At 46.6% G+C, this 19,291-nt stretch overlaps 1 protein-coding gene and 3 long non-coding RNA genes across 7 annotated transcripts; all 4 read left to right on the top strand.

Moving 5' to 3' along the window:
- The first annotated feature begins 6,211 nt into the window (after positions 1-6,211).
- LOC141023448 (uncharacterized) lies at positions 6,212-6,993 on the top strand. Its single transcript, XR_012184959.1, has 2 exons — positions 6,212-6,496; positions 6,772-6,993. It is a non-coding gene; the product is annotated as an uncharacterized lncRNA (long non-coding RNA).
- A 1,215-nt stretch (positions 6,994-8,208) lies between these two features.
- On the top strand, positions 8,209-9,269 carry LOC141023449 (uncharacterized). Its single transcript, XR_012184960.1, has 3 exons — positions 8,209-8,483; positions 8,573-8,686; positions 8,984-9,269. It is a non-coding gene; the product is annotated as an uncharacterized lncRNA (long non-coding RNA).
- Positions 9,270-9,900: 631 nt separating this feature from the next.
- LOC109752299 (uncharacterized) lies at positions 9,901-12,122 on the top strand. Of its 2 annotated transcripts, XR_012184958.1 has the most exons (4): positions 9,901-10,157; positions 10,247-10,359; positions 10,441-10,512; positions 11,876-12,122. It is a non-coding gene; the product is annotated as an uncharacterized lncRNA (long non-coding RNA). The 2 variants fall into 2 exon arrangements; XR_006664308.2 differs by lacking the exon at positions 11,876-12,122 and having other exon boundaries at positions 10,441-10,702.
- A 2,900-nt stretch (positions 12,123-15,022) lies between these two features.
- On the top strand, positions 15,023-18,238 carry LOC109752297 (F-box/LRR-repeat protein 13). 3 transcript variants are annotated; one of them, XM_020311194.4, is made up of 5 exons: positions 15,023-15,383; positions 16,101-16,195; positions 16,540-17,379; positions 17,455-17,607; positions 17,689-18,238. In XM_020311194.4, the coding sequence occupies exons 1-5, from the start codon at positions 15,311-15,313 to the stop codon at positions 18,079-18,081; spliced, it is 1,554 nt and encodes a 517-aa protein (XP_020166783.1). In that variant the 5' UTR covers positions 15,023-15,310; the 3' UTR covers positions 18,082-18,238. The 3 variants fall into 3 exon arrangements, with proteins under 3 accessions (XP_020166783.1, XP_020166782.1, XP_073356567.1); XM_020311193.4 differs by having other exon boundaries at positions 15,052-15,383; positions 16,092-16,195; XM_073500466.1 differs by having other exon boundaries at positions 15,131-15,383; positions 16,120-16,195.
- The last annotated feature ends 1,053 nt before the right edge of the window (positions 18,239-19,291 follow it).

The raw sequence follows: 19,291 nt of genomic DNA on the forward strand, positions 1-19,291 counted from the left end.
TTGCTTTGAGAACTACAACCAACATGACAACGAATAGAAAGGGGGAATTTTAGAAGAATCAATCTTCTTGAGGTTCGAGCAACTTAGGATCATCTTAATGATCACAAGATCAACTCACGGAATGGGACATAGAAACATCTCTGGAGCTGAGAGGCAAAACATGCATCAGGAGGTACGGAAGAAACAATTTGACTAGGGTTTCAAAGTAGCGAGGAAAAATTGCCATGATTCCATAACGGGGCACCATAGGGAAGGTGACTCGAAGAACTATTCCCTTAAGTGGCAAAAAGAATTACTTTTGATACAAAGATCGTTGAAACTCTTTATACCAGCCTAAGGCAATCACAAATGATCGTGTGAACGAATTCGAAAGAATGGCATACTCATACCAGAATGAATGATGTGGACTACCTTGTTGAAGACAACACCATGGATGATTTTGCTTATCATCGGGGATGGATGGGACCCATAGTAGGACCACCTTTGAAGATGATCCTAAACAGTAATTACTGAGGTGCAAGCTGGGAACAAAATGCAATTGCTGGGAATGATTCTGGTAACTGGGAATAACTCAACGAGAGTGATTCCACCCTTGAATGGTTCTAGCATAATCGAGGAAACCGAGAGCACAAGGACCCCTGAGGATCAACTTCTAGAATAAGTTGCACTAAATCCTCATGGAGAAGATGGTTAAATAGCTCAATCAAGATACTACAATGATAGATCTTTCGGCTAGGTGTGTCGGCCAGAACATCAACCTTGTCGGGACCTACATCATAGATCTTGGAAAAGTTCCAACCGTCATATCTGCCTGAGATTCAGATCTGGTTGGTAACAGGATATTCCAGACTCAGCATGTCTGAAAAGAAAGTTTGCAACACAAATCGACGAGATGACGTTGCAAGATTCTCGGGAAATGGACTACGATAGCAAGCTCCAAAACATGAGCTAGTTCTGCTACATACATGTGAGCACGCTGTCCCAGAGAAGCATGACCACGTAGTAGTCTTACAACAAAACACTGCCGAGTTCTGGGAGGATGATCAGCAGCTCACGGTGAACACGAGGAGCGAGTCGGCGAGCTCGAGGAGAGGCTGAAGCGAGCGGGGCGGCGAGGGGAATCTCCAGCGTCCGACGGCGAGGATGAGGATGATGGCGTTGCTTCAGGCGTCCCGCGGGCGCGTGCTTCGTCTTGGGGCTTCGTGGCGTCGAGGCGGAGCCTCTGGACAGCACAGAGAGGCAAGGGAGAGGCGATGGCCGCGGTTGTGCTCGTCAGCGGCGACGACAGCGCTCGGTGGTTGCGTGCGAGAGAGCCAGAGGAGGAGAGGAGCTCGGGGAGAGGCTGAGAGGGCTTGGGGGGTGCATGGCGTCTCCAGGGCGACGTCGGGGAGGCGGCAGCAAGCAGGAGGTGGCCAAGCGCGACGTCGGCGCTCGCCACCGAGCTGCTTCGTGCGCTGGCATGGGGAAGAAGACAGGCATGCCCCTGGTGGGCTGGGCCAGCCAGATGGGCCGTCCAAGTGGGCTGCACATGAGGTAAGCCCAGGTAGGTATCCTTTTTCTCTCTCTCTTCTTTTTGTTTCAGTTTTTCTATTTTTCTGTAACTTTGTGGCTTTTCTAAAAATGCTTAGGCACTTTCAAAAATCACCAAACTGCTCATGCCCACTGTTTAGCATATAACCAACATGGAACATTTCAGTTTGGATTATTTGGACATTTAAAATAATTAGTAGCATTTAAATGCCCAAATGCAAATAGCGTATGATTTAATCCAGTGACCTTAAGATGACCTAGAAAATTGTAAACCAATTTTGTCAGAGGTTCTAGACCAAGGCAAAGATGATGAACATTTTTGAAGGGCATTTCAGGTTCATTGAAAATATTTTTATTTTGAACCTAGTTGCATTTCGTTTGGTGCTAGGGTTTGAACATCCCCATTTCAAGTTTAACTGAAATTTAAACATGATGCAACACCAGATACTAGCAGTAGGCATTACTAGAACTAGGGGTGTGACATTGATCCCCTATATTTGTGGGTCATCAGTATATACTAACCCCTCACGGTGATCCTCGCGGTGATCATGAACTTGCGGTGGTAGGATTACACCCTCTTCTGGATGTGGTGGTAGGATGACATAAAGTAGTGGTAGGTTGAACTTGTTATGCATGCTTACTAATGCTCTTCTACTCCATTGCTTGCTCCTAGAGTTCTTCATTGCTTGTTGTTTGTGTGTTCCAATGCTTGTTGCTTGAACTTATTGCTCATTTGCACTGCTAGGGCAAGTGGTATGTGGTGTTTGAAGGTAGGGTTCCAGGGGTTTACAATTCATGGGAAACTTGCAACAAACAAGTTTCAGGGTACGGCGACAGCAACCACAGAGGAGGGTTTAAGACTAGGCAGGCGGCAGAAGATGCTTACTCCAAGTATGTGCGAGAGCATTCATGCATCAAGGTTGAGGTTGGCAAGGTGGATCGACCATTAGGGCTGAAGAACTTCATCATCTTCGTCCAGTTCATCGTCATAGCAGTGCTGTGGTGTTGGTGTGCTCGGTGTGAATGTGTGTAAGGTGTAGTAGTATTGATAAGCTCACCAAGTAGGGTACAAGGTGAGCACAACTCTATGCTCGTATGGAACCAAACAATGTGCACTCGTGTGAGGACATAAAATGCGAGCAACCAAACGCCGATGCATAGAGGCATCGCTACGATGCAGGGAGAGAACATGCAGGCAACCAATCAACATGCAGATGTTGGTTTTTTGCCTACATATGCTCAACCAGGCCCAACTGGGACAAATATGCAAATGGGTAAAAAAGAAGGTAACCAAACATGCCCAAAATGTTTGGTTGGTAGCATGGTGATTGTTAGCATGGTAGAGCATTGCCCCCTCCCCCCAAAAATAAAAGTGTGGTAGAGCATTTACTAACTATTAGTATATTATATGGGGCCATTACTTTATGATTATCTATAACCACTGATAAAAGAAATAGGTATTCTTGGTCCGTTATGCTATTTTGCAAAAAAAAACCTCAATTTTTTTTAATAAACCTGTAGTACATATTCATTGATTTTTTAAAAATCCATAGCTTTTTAACCCTAACTCCAAATTTAACATGTTATATATGAAATTTGATTAAAAAAATATGTAGAATCTGAATCTGAAATTATTTTTAAATGTTAACCATTTAAAAAATGCTACTTACGATGAAATCTTAATCAATAGTGCATGATCAGTCTTTCTTCATACCGGTGCCGCTCCAAATTAAAAATGAACACTTCAGCAAAACCAAAATGGGGAACAAAAACAATATCTAGAAACTTCACAGAAAAAAATAGATTTATCATGTTATGCCCAAAGGGAGGCGACTTAAGATTGACAACATTCAAATATGTTGTGATGGTGTGAACACAGATGGGATGCCATGTGTTGAAGTAAAGGACATGGACCTACGAATTCATGGTTATTAGATTAGTGAGTGTTTTTTACCTGTTGCAACGCACGGACTTATTTGTATCGTATGCCGAGATGGAGACGCCTTAAAATTAATAACATTCAAAGTGTTGTGTTGATGCCAACACTGAGGCCAGCGTCGACGAGAGTGGGAAGAAAGATAAACAGAAACACAGACGGGATGCCATGTGTTGAAATAAAGGACATGGATCTACTGAAGTTTGGACTCATGGTTATTAGATTAGGAAGTGTGTGTTTTCACCCGTTGCAACGCATAGGCTCATTTGCTAGTTTTATCTAATATATCTATCCAGGCTGTAGTTAGGGGCCAGGCTGCATGTCTAGTCACCCCAACTGGTCGCCTGGGCTAGCCTATGCCAGGCTAATTATAGTACCGGATATCCAGCCAAGCAGGCTAGAATTTTGGGAGCTCCTAAGTGGCGCCTTCAGCGCCACTTGAGGAACGGGCGCACACGACGCTTGTGTGCTGGGCCGGCCCATGTAAGGTGAGCCTCTCGGTTCCCTCCCTCCCACCCCGTCGCTGGGTTCCCCCTGCCTCCCGCTCGAGCGCAGCTGACCAATCGCTCGGTTCCCCCCTCAACCGTTGACTTCTCAAAAAAAAGAGAAAAAACCGCAGAAATCTAAAAAAAGTGAATTCAAGAAAGTTCACGGGTTTTTGAAAAAAAAGTTCACAAACATAAATAAATCACGAAAATTTAAAAAATAGTTCATTTATTTGAAAAAAGTTCATCTAATTACAAAAAGATCATCAAATTTTAAAAAATGTTCATAAAATTATAAAAAAGTTCATTGTTTTTTAAAAAAGTTCACCGATTTGGAAAAAGTTCATCGAATTTGAAAAAAGTTCATTGGATTTGAAAAAAAATTCATAGAAAATGAAAAAAAGTTCATCAAGTTTAAGAAAAGTTCGTTGTTTTTTGAAAAAGAAACAATAAAATAAAAGAAAAAGGAAATAAAAAACCAAACTAAACCGTACCAAAGAGAATCGAAAAAAATGGCTTCTCCAAACTGAATAAAGAATAAGATGGAGAAAACACAGAATGTTGACACAAGTGGTGAAGTAGTCCAAGTGGTTACTGTCTTTGCTTCAAAAGAAAGAGGTCTTGAGTTCGAATCTTTGAGTCACCAGTTTTTGGAAATTAACTGAAAAATGACTAAAACATGTAAAATGGGCCGGCCCATGAAGGAACGAGGGGTGTGCGCCAGCGGAAATTAACTGAAAAAGGACTAAAACATGTACAGTTTTTGGAAATTAACTGAAAAATGACTAAAACATGTAAAATGGGCCGGCCCATGAAGGAACGAGGGGTGTGCGCCAGCGGAAATTAACTGAAAAAGGACTAAAACATGTAAAATGGGCTGGCCCATGAAGTAACGAGGGGTGTGCGCCCATTTCCGCTGATGCGAATTTTTCCAGGGTATCATGAGTACTCAATGCAAAAGATCACTCCCCGCCACTTGTCACGGGAGTTTTCGTAGATTCGTTTATTCAAAACGTTTTATCTCTTAAACCGTGCGTTCAAATCTTGAACCGTTTTCACCGTTAGATTCCTCGCGTCGAGATCTTCAAAGCTAGACCCCATGTTGATAGGTTTTGACGAACTTTTTTCACGAAAAACTAGACAAAAAACCGGACGAAAAAACGAACCGGGAGCACTGTTTTTTCCTTTCCGAAAGACCACGCCCGTGCCTCTCGCGAAATCACAACTGTGCCTCTCGCAGAAGAAAAAAAAGAGAAAACACATTTTTGTTCTTTTTCGAGGAGGCACGACCGTGCCTCTCGCGAAAGCACAACCATGTCTCTCGCGGAAGCAAAACCGTGCCTCTCGTGAAAGAATTTTTTTTACCGTTCTCGGGAGGCACGACCGTGCCTCTTGTGAAAACATAATCGTGCCTCTCGCGGAAGCAAAACCGTGCCTCTCTCGGAAGGGGAAAAAAACAGAAAACGCGTTTTTTCGTTTTCGAGAGGCACGGCGGTGCCTCTTGCGAAAGCACAACCGTGCCTCTTTTGAAAGCAAACCGTGCCTCTCGTGAAAGGAAAAAAAACAGAAAAACACGTTTTTTCGTTTCCGAGGGGCACAACCGTGACTCTCGCGAAGCAAAACTGTGCATTTCAAGGAAGCAAAATGGTGACTCTCGCGAAAGAAAATAAACGCGTTTTTTTCGTAATTTTTTTTTGAACTTTTTTGTCCAAAAGTTAAAGAAGACCGGTGAAAAACCGAAACGTAAAAAAAGAAAGAAAAATTACCATTTAAAAAGCCGAAAACGCATGAAAAAAATAGAAAAAAAATCCTAAAGAAGCGCCCAGAGCATGACACGTGGCGGACAGCTGAGAGCACGCTAAATGGCGCTGATCGTTGTGAGGCTCCGAAAAAGTAGCGCTCGTTAACTAGTTGCTTTCTCCTATCTATCAGACTCAGGCACAATGTCAGGCCAGTCAGAATGTGGTGAGGATGCAACCCAAACACGCTCTTACTATCCAACGGCCCACGGTCCAGTTTTCATGCTTCCACTGAACATATGGTTTCCATCAGATATGTACTCCTCTGTCCTCTCGATAACCCTAGCCGCCGCTGATCTCCCCTCCCACGACCGCAGCTGCACGCCATCCCTTTCCCCTTCCTCCTGCTAGCGGCGTCCCTCCACTCCGCTGGACAGTGCCGGCGACGAGCTGGACAGGGGGCGGCTGCAGGCGCTCGTGCACGTCGAAGAACCGGCGGCCGCTCCTGCATCAATGGCGCAGCGAGGAATCAGAGGAGATATGGGAGAGAGGGAGGAGATGGGAGGAAACTGGGGAAGGGCTCATCGACGCGGCGGCGCTTGCCGGAGCTTGTCTGGCGGCGGGGTCACACGCGCGTGGCGCCCTCCCTGGCGGCGCAAACAGGAAGGAGGAGGCGCACGAGAGGCGTAGTGGCTGCAACCAGATGGGCTTCGGAGGGCCGAGATCATGTTGCAGCGGGCCCTGGCGCTGCTGGTGGGTTGGGGGATCTGACCTCGATCCCAATCTCAACTACTACACCAGAGAAGGTCCGTGATTCTAATGCCTTCTCCTTTACTCCCTTTTAGAAGTTTCATCTCATCGTATTGGTTGGATTAGCAAATATTTGTCTGTGATGCCAATGTCTTCTCCTTTCCTCTGTTATATGCATTTTCTCTCTTGTCTGTAAACTTCAGTTTCGAGTAGACCTTGGCAGCCTATCCACCGAACTACTAACTGGAAACATCAGGACCCTGTAATTTGACAGGTAGAGTGGTAGAAATAGTTGTAATGTGAATTGATGTTTTTTTTGTTATTCTTGCAGTTGGGGACGGTCATCAGCCTGCCACGGCGAGACAGACGCGACCTTGGCTCGGCCATGTCCGCCTCTCTGAACTGAATGTTATGCCTCTACTACTTGAGGAGGGTAATAGCTGTGAGATGTACCTGACCATGACGCCTCGGCCACGTCCTCCTCCCTGAAAGGAATACTATGTCTGAAATATCCAAAAAAGCTTATATTGATATTATTGAAATTGCTTCTCTACTGCTCGAGTAAGGTAATAAACATGAGACGAACGCGACCCACATCATTGTCTCAGCTATGTCCGCCTCTCTGAATTGAATATCATGTCTCAAATATCCAAAAAGCTTATTGAGATATTGATAGTGCTTCTTTACTAATAGAAGAAGGTGCTCCCTCCGTTCTTATTTAGATGACATTTTAGACAGCTGACCTTGAACTGTTTTGGACACTGTCTGAACTGTCTAAAACGTCTTATAAAAGTGAACAGAGGGAGTAATAGTTTTTCTATGCGATTCTTTTTTCCAATTCAATGCACTCGAGTTTCTTCTGGATTAGTTATCATCAAACCTGTAGTTCTTTCTATACTCATGTGTTATTTTTTCAGTTGAACACAATGAACTTTCTATAGAATTTCATGGTTCTTGCAAAGTAGCTGAGCTGGGTTGTTTTATTCCTACATATTCAGGAATTTTGTTGTGAAGCTAAAGCTGGTGTTAAGACAAAGTCCACTCTGCACAAAAAGCTGCAAAGGACATAGTTTCGTCAATTCACCGGCACAAATATTATTTCCTATTGATTTGTCCCCTGGACTAGACCTATGTAAATACGGAATTATCCATCGCTGCGCTGTTCCCAAGGACTTGCAAAATCGAAATAGCAAAATTCCTGGGTTATCTCAATGGGTTCAGAAACCACACGTTTCTCTGGATCATCATAGCATCTAGATTGGAAACAATTGGAGATATGCTTCATGTAATATTCAGGGGTGGTCAAAACCATGTGAAGTGTTACAGTTTAAGTTTTTATGCCTTACATGAGTGTTAAAACGGTCAATGGATATATGGATCTACTTGGAAATTTTCTGGGGTTGCGTTGGGTTGGGTTGGTCTGGTAGTGGGTAGTAAAATGATCTGTTTGTTGGGATCCATCTTTTTTTCAGGGATGTTTGTTAGGATCCATAGTCGAAGGGGTGAAGAGATGAGATTCATTGTCTGATCCCCACGTCCGTAATTCGAGCCGCCGCACTGGCCTGGCCCGAGTCACTGGTAACCAGTCATGCATGCCGCTTCAGTGACTTGTACGTACCTCCTCGGCCTACTCACCGGTGTGGAGTGGCCAAAGCCCTCACTGCTAGCTCAAATAGCCATGGTGCCCATGTACGATGATTTGATCGATTGGCCTAATCGATCACCTACCAATCCATGCATATAGGAGGAGCTTATCATTGACATCATTATATTTGGCTTAAAAGTTCGGAGATGGACAAGCTCACACCAACAATGCCATCTCTATCGTTTAACAATTTAACAAGATAGTGTGCATTTTTCAATGCAAATTAACCACTAGATTGTGTTTCTGGATTGTCACTCAAGGATTATTGCCTGAAAGTTCATACATGGATGCCATCTTTGTCGCTTACCAAGTTATAAAGAAAATGTGCATGTATCAAGGGCAAACCACTAGATTAAATTTCAGGATTATCACTCTCGGATGAGCTTGGACACCTTGAGGTTACAATCAGGAACTCTTATACTTCTCGATCATGCACATCTTTAATACTAAGTGATGTTGTTTTACCAACTACATGTTCATGTTTCAGATTATCAAGAATGATGAGCTCCAAGAACTCTCATGGTAAATGGAGGGTCTCTGATGTTGCAATAAAAAGAAATGACAGATGTTTTCTAGGAAGCCATCTCAACAAGACAAAATTGTAAATCCTTATATTTTAGATTTTCTGTCCATCATAAATTCATAATGCAGTGTAGCGATAATAACATCCAAATGTAATTTCTTTGAGCCCATGACGGTGAGACCGACATGACCTCAGCTCGGCCATGGCCGCCTCTCTGAACTGAATGTTATACCTCTACTACTTGAGGAGGGTAATAGCTGTGAGATGTACCTGACCGTGACATCACCTCGGCCATGTCCTCCTCCCTAAAACGAATATTATGTCCGAAATATCCAAAAAATGCTTATTGATACTACTGATATTGCTTTTCTACAGCTTGAGTAAGGTAATAAACGGTGAGACGAACGCGAGCCGCATCATTGCCTCAGCTATGTCCGCCTCTCTGAACTGAATATCATGTGTGAAATATCCAAAAAGCTTATTGAGATATTGATAGTGCTTCTCTACTAATCGAAGAAGGTAATAGATTTTCTATGTGATTCTTTTTTCCAATTCAATAAACTCCAGTTTCTTCTGTATTAGTTATTACCAAACCTACAGTTCTTTCTATACTCATGTGTTACTTTTTCAGTTGAACACAATGAACTTTCTATAGAATTTCATGGTTTTTGCAAAGTAGCTAGCTGGGTTGTTTTATTCCTGCATATTCAGGAATTTTGTTGTGAAGCTAAGGCTGATGTTAAGACAAAGTCCACTCTGTCTAGATTGGATACAATTGGAGACATGCTTCACGTAATATTCAGGGGTGGTCAAAACCATGTGAAGTATTACAGTGTAAGTTTCTCTGCCGTACATGAGTGTTAAAACTGTCAGTCAATATATCGATCTACTTGGAAATTTTCTGGGTTTGCGTTGGGTTGGGTTGGTCTGGTAGTGGGTAGTAAAATGATCTGTTTGTTGGGGTCCATCTTTTTTTCAGGGATGTTTGTTAGGATCCATAGTCGAAGGGTAAAGAGATGAGATTCATTGTCTGATCCCCACGTCCGCAATTCTAGCCCATGGGTGCCGCTGCATTGGCCTGCCCTGAGTCACCGGTAGCCAGTCATACATGCCGCTTCAGTGACTCGTACGTACCTCCTCGGCCTACTCGCCGGCGTCAAGCGGCCAAAGTCCTCACTGCTAGCTCAAATAGCCATGGTGCCCATGTACGATGATTGGATCGATTGGCCTAACCCAATCCATGCATATAGGAGGAACGTATCATTGGCATCAATATATTTGGCTTAAAAGTTTGTAGATGGACAAGCTCACACCAAAGATGTCATCTCTATCGCTTAATAATTTAACAAGATAGTGTGCATTTATCAACGCAAATTAACCACTAGATTGGATTTCTGGATTATCACTCAAGGATTATTGCTTGAAAGTTCATACATGGATGCCATCTTTGTCGCTTACCAACTTATAAAGAAAATGTGCATGTATCAAGGGCAAACCACTAGATTAAATTTCAGGATTATCACTCTCGGATGAGCTTGGACACCTTGAGGTTAGAATCAGGGACTCTTATACTTCTTGATCATGCACATCTTTAATACAAAGTGATGTTGTTTTACCAACTACATGTTCATGTTTCAGATTATCAAGAATGGTGAGCTCCAAGAACTCATGGTAAATGGAGGGGCTCTGATGTTGCAATAAAAAGAAATGGCAGATGTTTTTCCAGGAAGTCCTCTCAACAAGACAAAATGGTATAATCCTTATATTCTAGATTTTCTGTCCATGATAATGCAGTGTAGCGATAATAACATACAAATGTCATTGCAATCCAGCATGTCAATGCTCTCTTGAGTGGGCTTCATTAGATGGAGCAATGGCTTCGTTGAGAACCAGGGAGTGTCAAGGTATGTACTTAATCGAGCTGTAGTTCTTGCATTTAATAACAGATAGGCAGAGTCAAAGAATGGCCAGAGAGCATCATGAAGTAATGATGGAATTATATCCTGTTCTAGCTTCTGAAGTCTAAACCCAACAATATCCAAACCTTCTTACAGCGTTAGTCACACTTGTGGCAGCAGAAGAGATCTTGATAAGATGCTGCTGCTGCTTAGTGTTGCTTGCTGCATAAATTCGATCTGGTGCAGTTTCTGCTTTGCATGCTTGCCTAAGTGTTACCTTAATGTCAAGAGAATAATCTTGTACAATGCATATTTTATCTGATTTTTGCGTATCCAACCCATGTGCTTTATATTAACCGAACTGATTTAAGTGTCATACTCTTGTTTTGTATGTCAGTGGCATGTGCATGTAAAATCTTTTGCAGATAGTACAAGAACAACCAAGCCTTCTTACAGAGTGTTAGATTGCTTGATGCTGCTACTTCGTATGCTTGCTTAAGTGTCACCCCAATGTCAAGAGAATAATCTTGTACGATGAATATTTTACCTTTTTTTTTGTTCTTGTACTGTTTTTTTTTGCTGATCCACTACACTTGCTTTACATTAACCAAAATGATTTGAGCAAGCATACTATTGTTTTATTGCCATGGGGTGTACAAGTAAAATCCATTGCAGATACAAGAATGACTTTTGTGGAGAAACAAAATTCCCAGCCATATTAGCTTTGGGAATAGTCATCCTGCAACACCTTCTTTAATTCCTCTCGTGGCCATGAATCCGTTGGTTATAAAGTTTGCAATAACAAAACAACATCGTGTTTCTTGTATACTGGAACATTTTTTTTCCATTTAAGGTAGCTGTTTATTCAATGACATTTTCTAACTTTGTCCTACTCTATTATTTGGTTTCTTGGGGCTTATCTCTAGATTATGGTGAAGCAAGGGGGAGTTGCTTATACCCGAGTTGTTGCCACAAGTGACTTTCATCCTCTATTGTAGCTTTAGCGAATATAGTTGATGCATGATTGCAGATGCCAATGATAGGTGTATATGTGAGAAGAGTATGTGCGTACATTGGTGTATGTCTACCAATAATGATTACTAAAATTCCAAATTGCACATATTGACAGTGGAACCTCCCAGTTTCCATTTCTCTTGAAGGCTACATTTGCATGTAATTTTTTTGACAACCAAATTGCTACATAGACTACTTTGTTTTAGTAGTGCAGTATTTTATGTTCTTCCATCAGAGGTATTTCATTCATTTTTTTACACCTTTGGATATGTGACTTCATCTTTCTTTTATATATAAAATAGACGCCAGATGTGTGCATAACTACTTCCATGATGAGCCGATATTTGTCGAGCAGGTCATGCCACGTCTTCCCACGGAGATCCAGTGGGGACAGCTGGGCCTGTAGCTCAGAGGATTAGAGCACGTGGCTATGAACCACGGTGTTAGGGGTTCGAATCCCTCCTCTTGTCGGTCACCATCGAGCTCCAAAATATGTGATGATGTAAATTGTTTTATGTGAGATGTTTAATGTGTACTGGTGATGCAGCATTTTGGACTGCTCTGAAATATAAACGGATAGCTAATTTTAGGTTGCTTCAAAATATGGGCCATGTAAATGGAAAGTTCTATATCGAGTCGGATGTAATGAGCTGCAGTAGCTAATTGGCTTACTTCAACGGGCTATAAATCGAGTCGAATTTAATAAAGTACAATGCAAGTGACATGGGGGAATGGCGGTAGCAATATTGGATAAGGAGGCGCTTTGATAGGACAAAATAAACCGGGAGAGCATGATCGCAGGAGAGGACGAAACCACACATATTATGTGTTCCCGAAACAGAAGAACCTTTGTATAAAAAATGTCATTGCATATATTGTTTCCTCCGGGCACAAACCTTCTTTTTTTCTAAGATAAGAGCATCTCCAGCCGCGCCCCCAAAAGGCCCCCTCCCAGGCGAATTTTTAGCGCCGGTGGCCGAAAATCGGCCCAGCGCCGGTTTGGACGAAATACAGAGCCGGCGATCATGCCCCGAACCCAAGCGGCCGGGTGTCGCCTGGGCGCGCCGGCACAAGCGAAAAGCGGCGTCGGCGACTGAAGCCCTTTTCCCGCTGTTTTCTCCCGCCTTCCCCCCTAGGCTCCCCTCTCTTCTCCATTCCTCCCGCCAAACCCTCGCCTCCTCCCTACCCTTCCGCCCGCCATGTCGTCGAAGAAGTACGTGATGCCGCGCGCCGCGACGGATCCCACAGCCGCCGCCGCCGGCCAGCCGAAGCAAAGGAAGCCGAGGGCGCCACTATCCAAGCCCCCCGGCATGAGCAACGCCGAGTGGAAGGCGGATGTGGAGCGTCGGGAGGCCGTCACCGCCGACAGGCGCAACAGGGCCAAGAAGGCCAGGGAAAAAGTGGCGCACGCTGCAGCTGCGGCGGCGGCGGAACAAGCGGAGGCGGCGCGCGCGGCGATGATGAATCCACCCGGTGGGCACTCGTACGCGGCCTGGAGCCAGCAAAGCGTCGGCTCTCCGGCTGGGTTCTCGTCGTCTCCGCACCCATGGAGCACGTCGTCGCCGGGCTATGCCGATGGGGACGCCCATGGTGGCTTCAACCCCAACATCACCTTCCCCCATGGGCGCCCCGTCCAGCGCACGCCCTCACCCGCGTTCGCCGGCGTGCAGTACCCGCCGTACACGTACTCGCCGCCGGACTACGCAGCCTCACCGACACCACCTCTTCGCCGCGTCCTCTACTCGCAAGCCGCATCCTCGACGCATCTCGGCGACGCCGACGCGACGGAGGCCGACATGGAGGACATCATCGCGGCCGGTTCGGCCGCCGTCGCCGCTTCCCCCGGGTTCACTACCCAGGACGGCTCGATTGACCTCGGCGACATGGACGACGAGCTCGACTACGGCGAGGAAGAGCCGGAGGAGGAGGAAGAGGAGGAGGAGGAACCAGCGCCGACGAGAAAAGGCAAGAAGAAGAAGAAGAAGGCGGCCAAGCCCGGCGAGCCACGCATCAAGTGGGCGTCCAAGGAAGAGGAGTGCCTCGCCGAAGCGTGGAAGGTCGTCTACCTCGACCCGGTCACCGGCACGAACCAGAGCATCGAGACGTATTGGGACCGCATCAAGACCGAGTTCGACGAGCAGAAGCTCGTCGACCCCTACTTCAAAAGCGTGCACATGAAGCGTGGGGCGAAGGCGATGGCGAACCATTGGGAGCTCATCCAAACGGCGTGCAACAAATGGCATGGGATCGTCGAGGAGGTCGTGGCTCGCCCGGAGAGCGGCACCAGCGTCGAGGATCAGGTATCGCACGCCGTCTTTACTGTTGCCATCTGCCGTGCGCGCGCTCTTTCGCCGCGTGCGCGCCGTGCGCGCGTCGAGCACGCGAACTGATGTTCTTTTCCTTCGGCGCAGCTGCTACGCATGCTCGCCATGTTCCGCGATGACAACAACGACGCAGAGTTCAAGTACCTCCACGTCTTCAAGCGGATCGACAAGTGCGAGAAATGGGCGGCCGTCTGAGGCACCCTCGCCAAAAGCCAAAGAGACGTACAAGCCGGACGCGCCGACCGCGGGCGCGGCCGACGGCCGTCCGAACGGCAACAAAGGTGCCAAGAAGGTGAAATACGCCGAGTCGGCTGCCGCGCGCGTGCAAGAGTCCATCGAACACTGCCTCGCCGACGCCAAGACCAGGGCCGCCCAACGAGAAGAGAAAACCGAGGCAAGGTGGGCTGTTTTGATGACGAACAACGCCGTCAAACTCGACTTGCTCTGGACCAACGCCGCCGCGAAACTAAAAGCTCAAGACGCGAAGAAGAGGAACAACGACCTTGCCTTCTTGATGGGCGGCGCTGACATGCTCCAGAGCGGCGACGAGAAGCTCAAGGCGTGGTTCTTGGCGGAGCGCGGCCTCATCCTGAATCAGATACCGGCGACGCCGCCGCCGCCGCCTAGCCCGGTGGCTGATGACGATGCCTCCGCGACGCCCAGCCCCACCGACGATGCCTCCGCCGCGCCCAGTAGCACAGAAGCCGCGCCGACGAGCCCGGAAGCCGCGCCGACTCCTTCCAGCCCGCGCACGCCAACGACGCCGCCGCCGGAGGTTGAGCTCGACGTTTGATGTACTCCTTCTGCGTCCTTCCTTTTCTGTACGCCGAACTACTGCGTGTCCTTTTATTTGATCGCCGAACTGTGGCACCGAATCGACGAACTATTGCGATGATCGCCTGTTTGTTGTTTCTTTGAGCGTGAACGATGGAGTTCGAATATGGGGCGCCTTGGGGGGCGGCACCTGGGGGCGTGGCTGGGGAGAAACGAACCCCAGGGGCCGATCTCGCGCCGGCTCGCCCCCAGGCCGCTTTTTTTCGGCACCCTAGGGGCCGAATGGCCGGAGATGCTCTGACCTCCGGGCACAAACCTAGTTCCCGTAATGCGTGGCTGACGTAGAGGCTTGTGTGCGTGCTTATGGGCTGGCCTATTTAGGGGAGCGCTACCCCCCAGTTGTTGTCTCGCTAGCAAAACAGGCCCGAGAAATAACGTGATAACGAGCGACCGAGACGATTTTTTCGGGAATCCTGGCCCATATCAAAGTAGGAGTACCTCACGTTTCCGTGAGATGGAGATTTATTGGTGGGGCGGTGCCCTGGCCTGCGGAATCCGTGTTAGGTCAGTTACTTGACCCTTCCGCCGGCGCCGACGCAATTCCCCGCCTCGCCCTGTTCGATCCAAATCGAGCCGTACTCGCGAGAGCGAGATCCAAATCGAGATTTCTCGACCCTAGGTCTCGTCGAACCATGGGTCAGCTGATGCTCAATCGGGTGATATCGATGCAGCGGGAAAGTCGTCGCCTGCAAATACAACCCCATAGTAAGTGACCGCCTCGTTGTTATTTTCATCAGGCACAAGACCAGGTAAGGCAAGTAGATTCTTGTAGGTTGATCTAGTCTAGTGTCTATTTGAGCGTAAAATTTTGATTTTTTTTTCATAGAGAAAACTGTTTGGGTGAGCTAAGGTTTCTATGGTACTCCCTCCGTCCCATAATATAAGAGCGTTTTTGACACTACACTAGTGTAAAAAACACTCTTATATTATGGGACGGAGGGAGTAGTATAGAAGGATTTTGTGGATCGATTTGGGTAAAGATCAAATTTTTGTGTGTGTTGTTCATATGTACTCCCTCTGTAAAGAAATATAAGATCATTTAGATCACTACTTTAGCGATCTAAATGATCTTATATTTCTTTACTGACGGAGTACCCGAGTTATGAAAAATTTGCTATAACATCAGTGTAGCCACTCAAATATTACATAGTAAGCATACATTGGATTTGAAGAGGCCCCATTTGTCTTCCATGCTAAAGTTGGCAGGTGGCTGCCGTGCTTAGGCTGTATGGGGTCTGAGACGATCCTTGACAATACAACAGAGGGGAACTCAAGTCGACTGTCTATGCACCCTCTGGATAATGTGTTCCCCTGTCTTGTTTTATTTGTTTGAGCATCCTCAACGATATACTTGGGTGGTATTGCAATCTTCTATAACTTTCCACCTGTAATCATATGTATTATGTATTGCGGATGGACCAGCTGATTCAATGGTTGACAGAAAGGACTCAACCTGCAAACAAGACCATTGTTCCCAAGGTGGTGAAATACAATACCCTGGGCCACATCTTCCAGAGGTACGCCATGAAACGCTGATGATGGGCTATGAATGCTCTAACTATACTAATTGGTTGAGCTGTGCTTGGTAAATATTTAGTATGAACATATCCTTAGTGCTGCAACCTGCTACAATCCTACTGCAGCGTCCTTTCAGCAGTCAGCACAATTTCACGGTGAACCAACTACTATTCTTTTAGAACCAAGACATTACCCTTTACTCAGCAGTCAGCACAATTGCACGGTGTGCCTTTGTATCACGCTGCAATCATGTGCAAGCACTTTGGTTAAAATGTTACCTGACATGGTTTTCTTTATTTCTGATGTCCATTTGAAATAATTTCTCACATGCTTGTGCATGCAGGATATTTGGTGTCATATATATTCCCTACTGCCAATGCGAGATGCTGCTCGAGCTGCTTGTGTGTCTCATGCATTTAAACGTTCTTGGAGATGCTATCCGAACCTTGCTTTCAATATGATAACATTGGGCATTGATATAGAATCATGTGGAGAGGACGGAATAGCAAGAAATTTTACCAACAAAGTTGACCACATTTTGAAAAACCGCCCATGCATTGCCACCAAGACGCTCGAGATTGTTTTCCGTTACTACAATGCCAAAGTCTGTAACATTGATAGCTGGTTTCAGGCTGCTGTTACACCGGGGATTGAAGAACTCACTATAGAACTATCTTCAAAGTCAGGAAGATATTACAACTTTCCGTGGTCACTTTTAGCCAATGAGAGTGGAAACTCGATTCGGTATCTAAATCTTGCCCGTTGTGCTTTCTCTCCGACTGACGAGTTGTGCTTTAAAAGCTTGTCAAGACTCGAGCTAAGCGATGTTGCTATTACGGGGGACCAGTTGGGATCCATTCTTCACAATTCTTTTGCTTTGCAACGGATGCAACTAAAGTTTTGCAATAAGATAATTTGCTTGAAGATACCTTTTCATCTACAACAGCTCAGATATCTGGACGTGTTTGATGGCGGCAGCTCGCTGCGGGTTATAGAGGTAGAAGCTCCAAACCTCTCTAATTTCCAGTTTATGGGTCATCGCAAAGTACACCTTTCGTTTGGAGTAGGATTGCAATTCAAGAAGTTCGACCTGTACTTTCCTGGTGCTATCAGCTATGTTTGTGCTGATTTTCTGTCCAGCTTGCGATATGTTGAAGATCTTTCCCTAGGTTCACGTTGTGAGGTATATGCTAAATCCTTGGTTATCTTTGAACTGTTGATACTCATAGTATGATTGATCTGAAATATCTTTGTGCAGATGATTGATACACCAGTTCTACATAGCAAATTCCTGCATCTCAAGCACTTGAATGTTGATCTTCAAGCAATGACATTTTCCCCGACCTACGACTATTGTTCTTTGATATCACTTTTTGATGCTTCTCCTTTCTTGGAGACCCTTGTCATGAATGTAAGTCACTGTCCATCTTGCAAGGATATTTAGTTACAATGATGAAACTATTAATCCAACCTATTGGCATGTCATCTTTAGGTGTTGCAGCAAAAGATGTTGCACGAGTCAATCGTGGGAGATGCATCACATTTGAGGCAGATGCCAGGACACCACCATGATAGCCTCAAGACAGTGAAGATCATTGGTTTCTCCTCTGCGAAGAGCTTAGTAGAGCTAACATGCCATATCATTGAGAATACGAGCTCACTTGAGAGCCTTACATTGAACACCACAACGGGACATCCTTTCGACAGCTGTTTAACCAACAATACTGGAAAGTGCAACCTGTTGGGCGTGGATTTTATGGTGGAAGTTGGTAGAGGGCTCTTGGCTATCAGGACATATGTTGAGCCAAAAGTTCCCTCCGGAGTTGAGCTAAATGTTGTGGAGCCTTGCCGCCGATGCCATGATCAACCACCGCCGATGCCATGATTCCTGTGTAAAAGTTCCCGCAAGACATCATAAGTACCCTATGATTCCTGTGTAAAAGTTAAACTAGAACGTCGAGGAACCTTCTGCTGCTGCTACCCGGGTTATATACCCAAAACCCAATATTTAATGTAACTAGTAGGCTGTGTGTTGCGACGTACCCTTTGCTGTTTGGGTAGCCAGTTTTTAGAGAAAATCCAATTTCTATTATAACAGCCGTTTTTAACATCGATCTACTATAACAGCCTAAAATCAAAATCTTGTGTAGATTATCCAACTAAAATACAGATAAGTTAAGGCGCGTGCTAGGCGCCATCCGGATGTAGGAGGCGAAATAACAGCCACCCTACAGCCGTCTGATGCGCTCGAGCGCGGCCGTTCGATCCCTTCTCTCTTCTTCTGCACACTGCTTTCTTTTCGATCCCTTCTCTCTTCTGCTGCACACTGCTTTCTTTGCGCACGCGACACGCAGGCATCAGACGTCCTTTTCTTCACAGTGCGTCGCAGCACCACTCCTAGCAGCATAGCAGCTCTGACACTCCCTCGTGACATCGCCGGCGGCCCTGCAGCACATCGCATTGCAGTATCAGATGCTTCCGGCGAACACCTCGCAGCACTGACGCTCTTGCCGGCGAGCACCTCGCAACACCCGATGCTTCCGGCGAGCAGCCTGGCAGCACCGACGCTCCCGCCAGCAAGTGGCCTCGCAGCATCGTATGCTTCAGGCGAGCACCGGCGCTCCCACCGCCGAGCGGCCTCGCAGCACCGGATGCTTCCGACGAGCACCAACGCTCCCGCCGGCAAGCGGCCTCGCAACACCGGATGCTCCCGGCGAGCGGCGTCGCACCATGACAGGTCACAGATTCCCAACGACCATCGCAGCAACCGGCGATGCTTCGTAGCAGGGGCGCCGCCCGTGGCAGCACCGGGAGCCCTCACGCAAGACGATGTCAGGGCTAGCAGCATCAGCGCTCCACCGACGGGTGGTCGTAGCACGCCGTCGCAGCCGAGACGCCATCGCAGCCTTCGTTGCAGCATCGCCGAGCATCTGGTCCGCCGTCGGGCTCGCAGTAGCTGGACCACCTCGCAGCACCGCCGCGCTCTCGTACAAATCAGCCACTCTACCGCTGGTCTATGCAGCAGCTCATGCCGCAGCGGCGACGGTTGTCCTCTTGCAGCTGCGGGACTGCCCCCAGCCGGTAGCAGCACCCTT

Source organism: Aegilops tauschii, chromosome 5, assembly GCF_002575655.3.
Source record: "Aegilops tauschii subsp. strangulata cultivar AL8/78 chromosome 5, Aet v6.0, whole genome shotgun sequence".
Classification (NCBI taxonomy): domain Eukaryota; kingdom Viridiplantae; phylum Streptophyta; class Magnoliopsida; order Poales; family Poaceae; genus Aegilops; species Aegilops tauschii.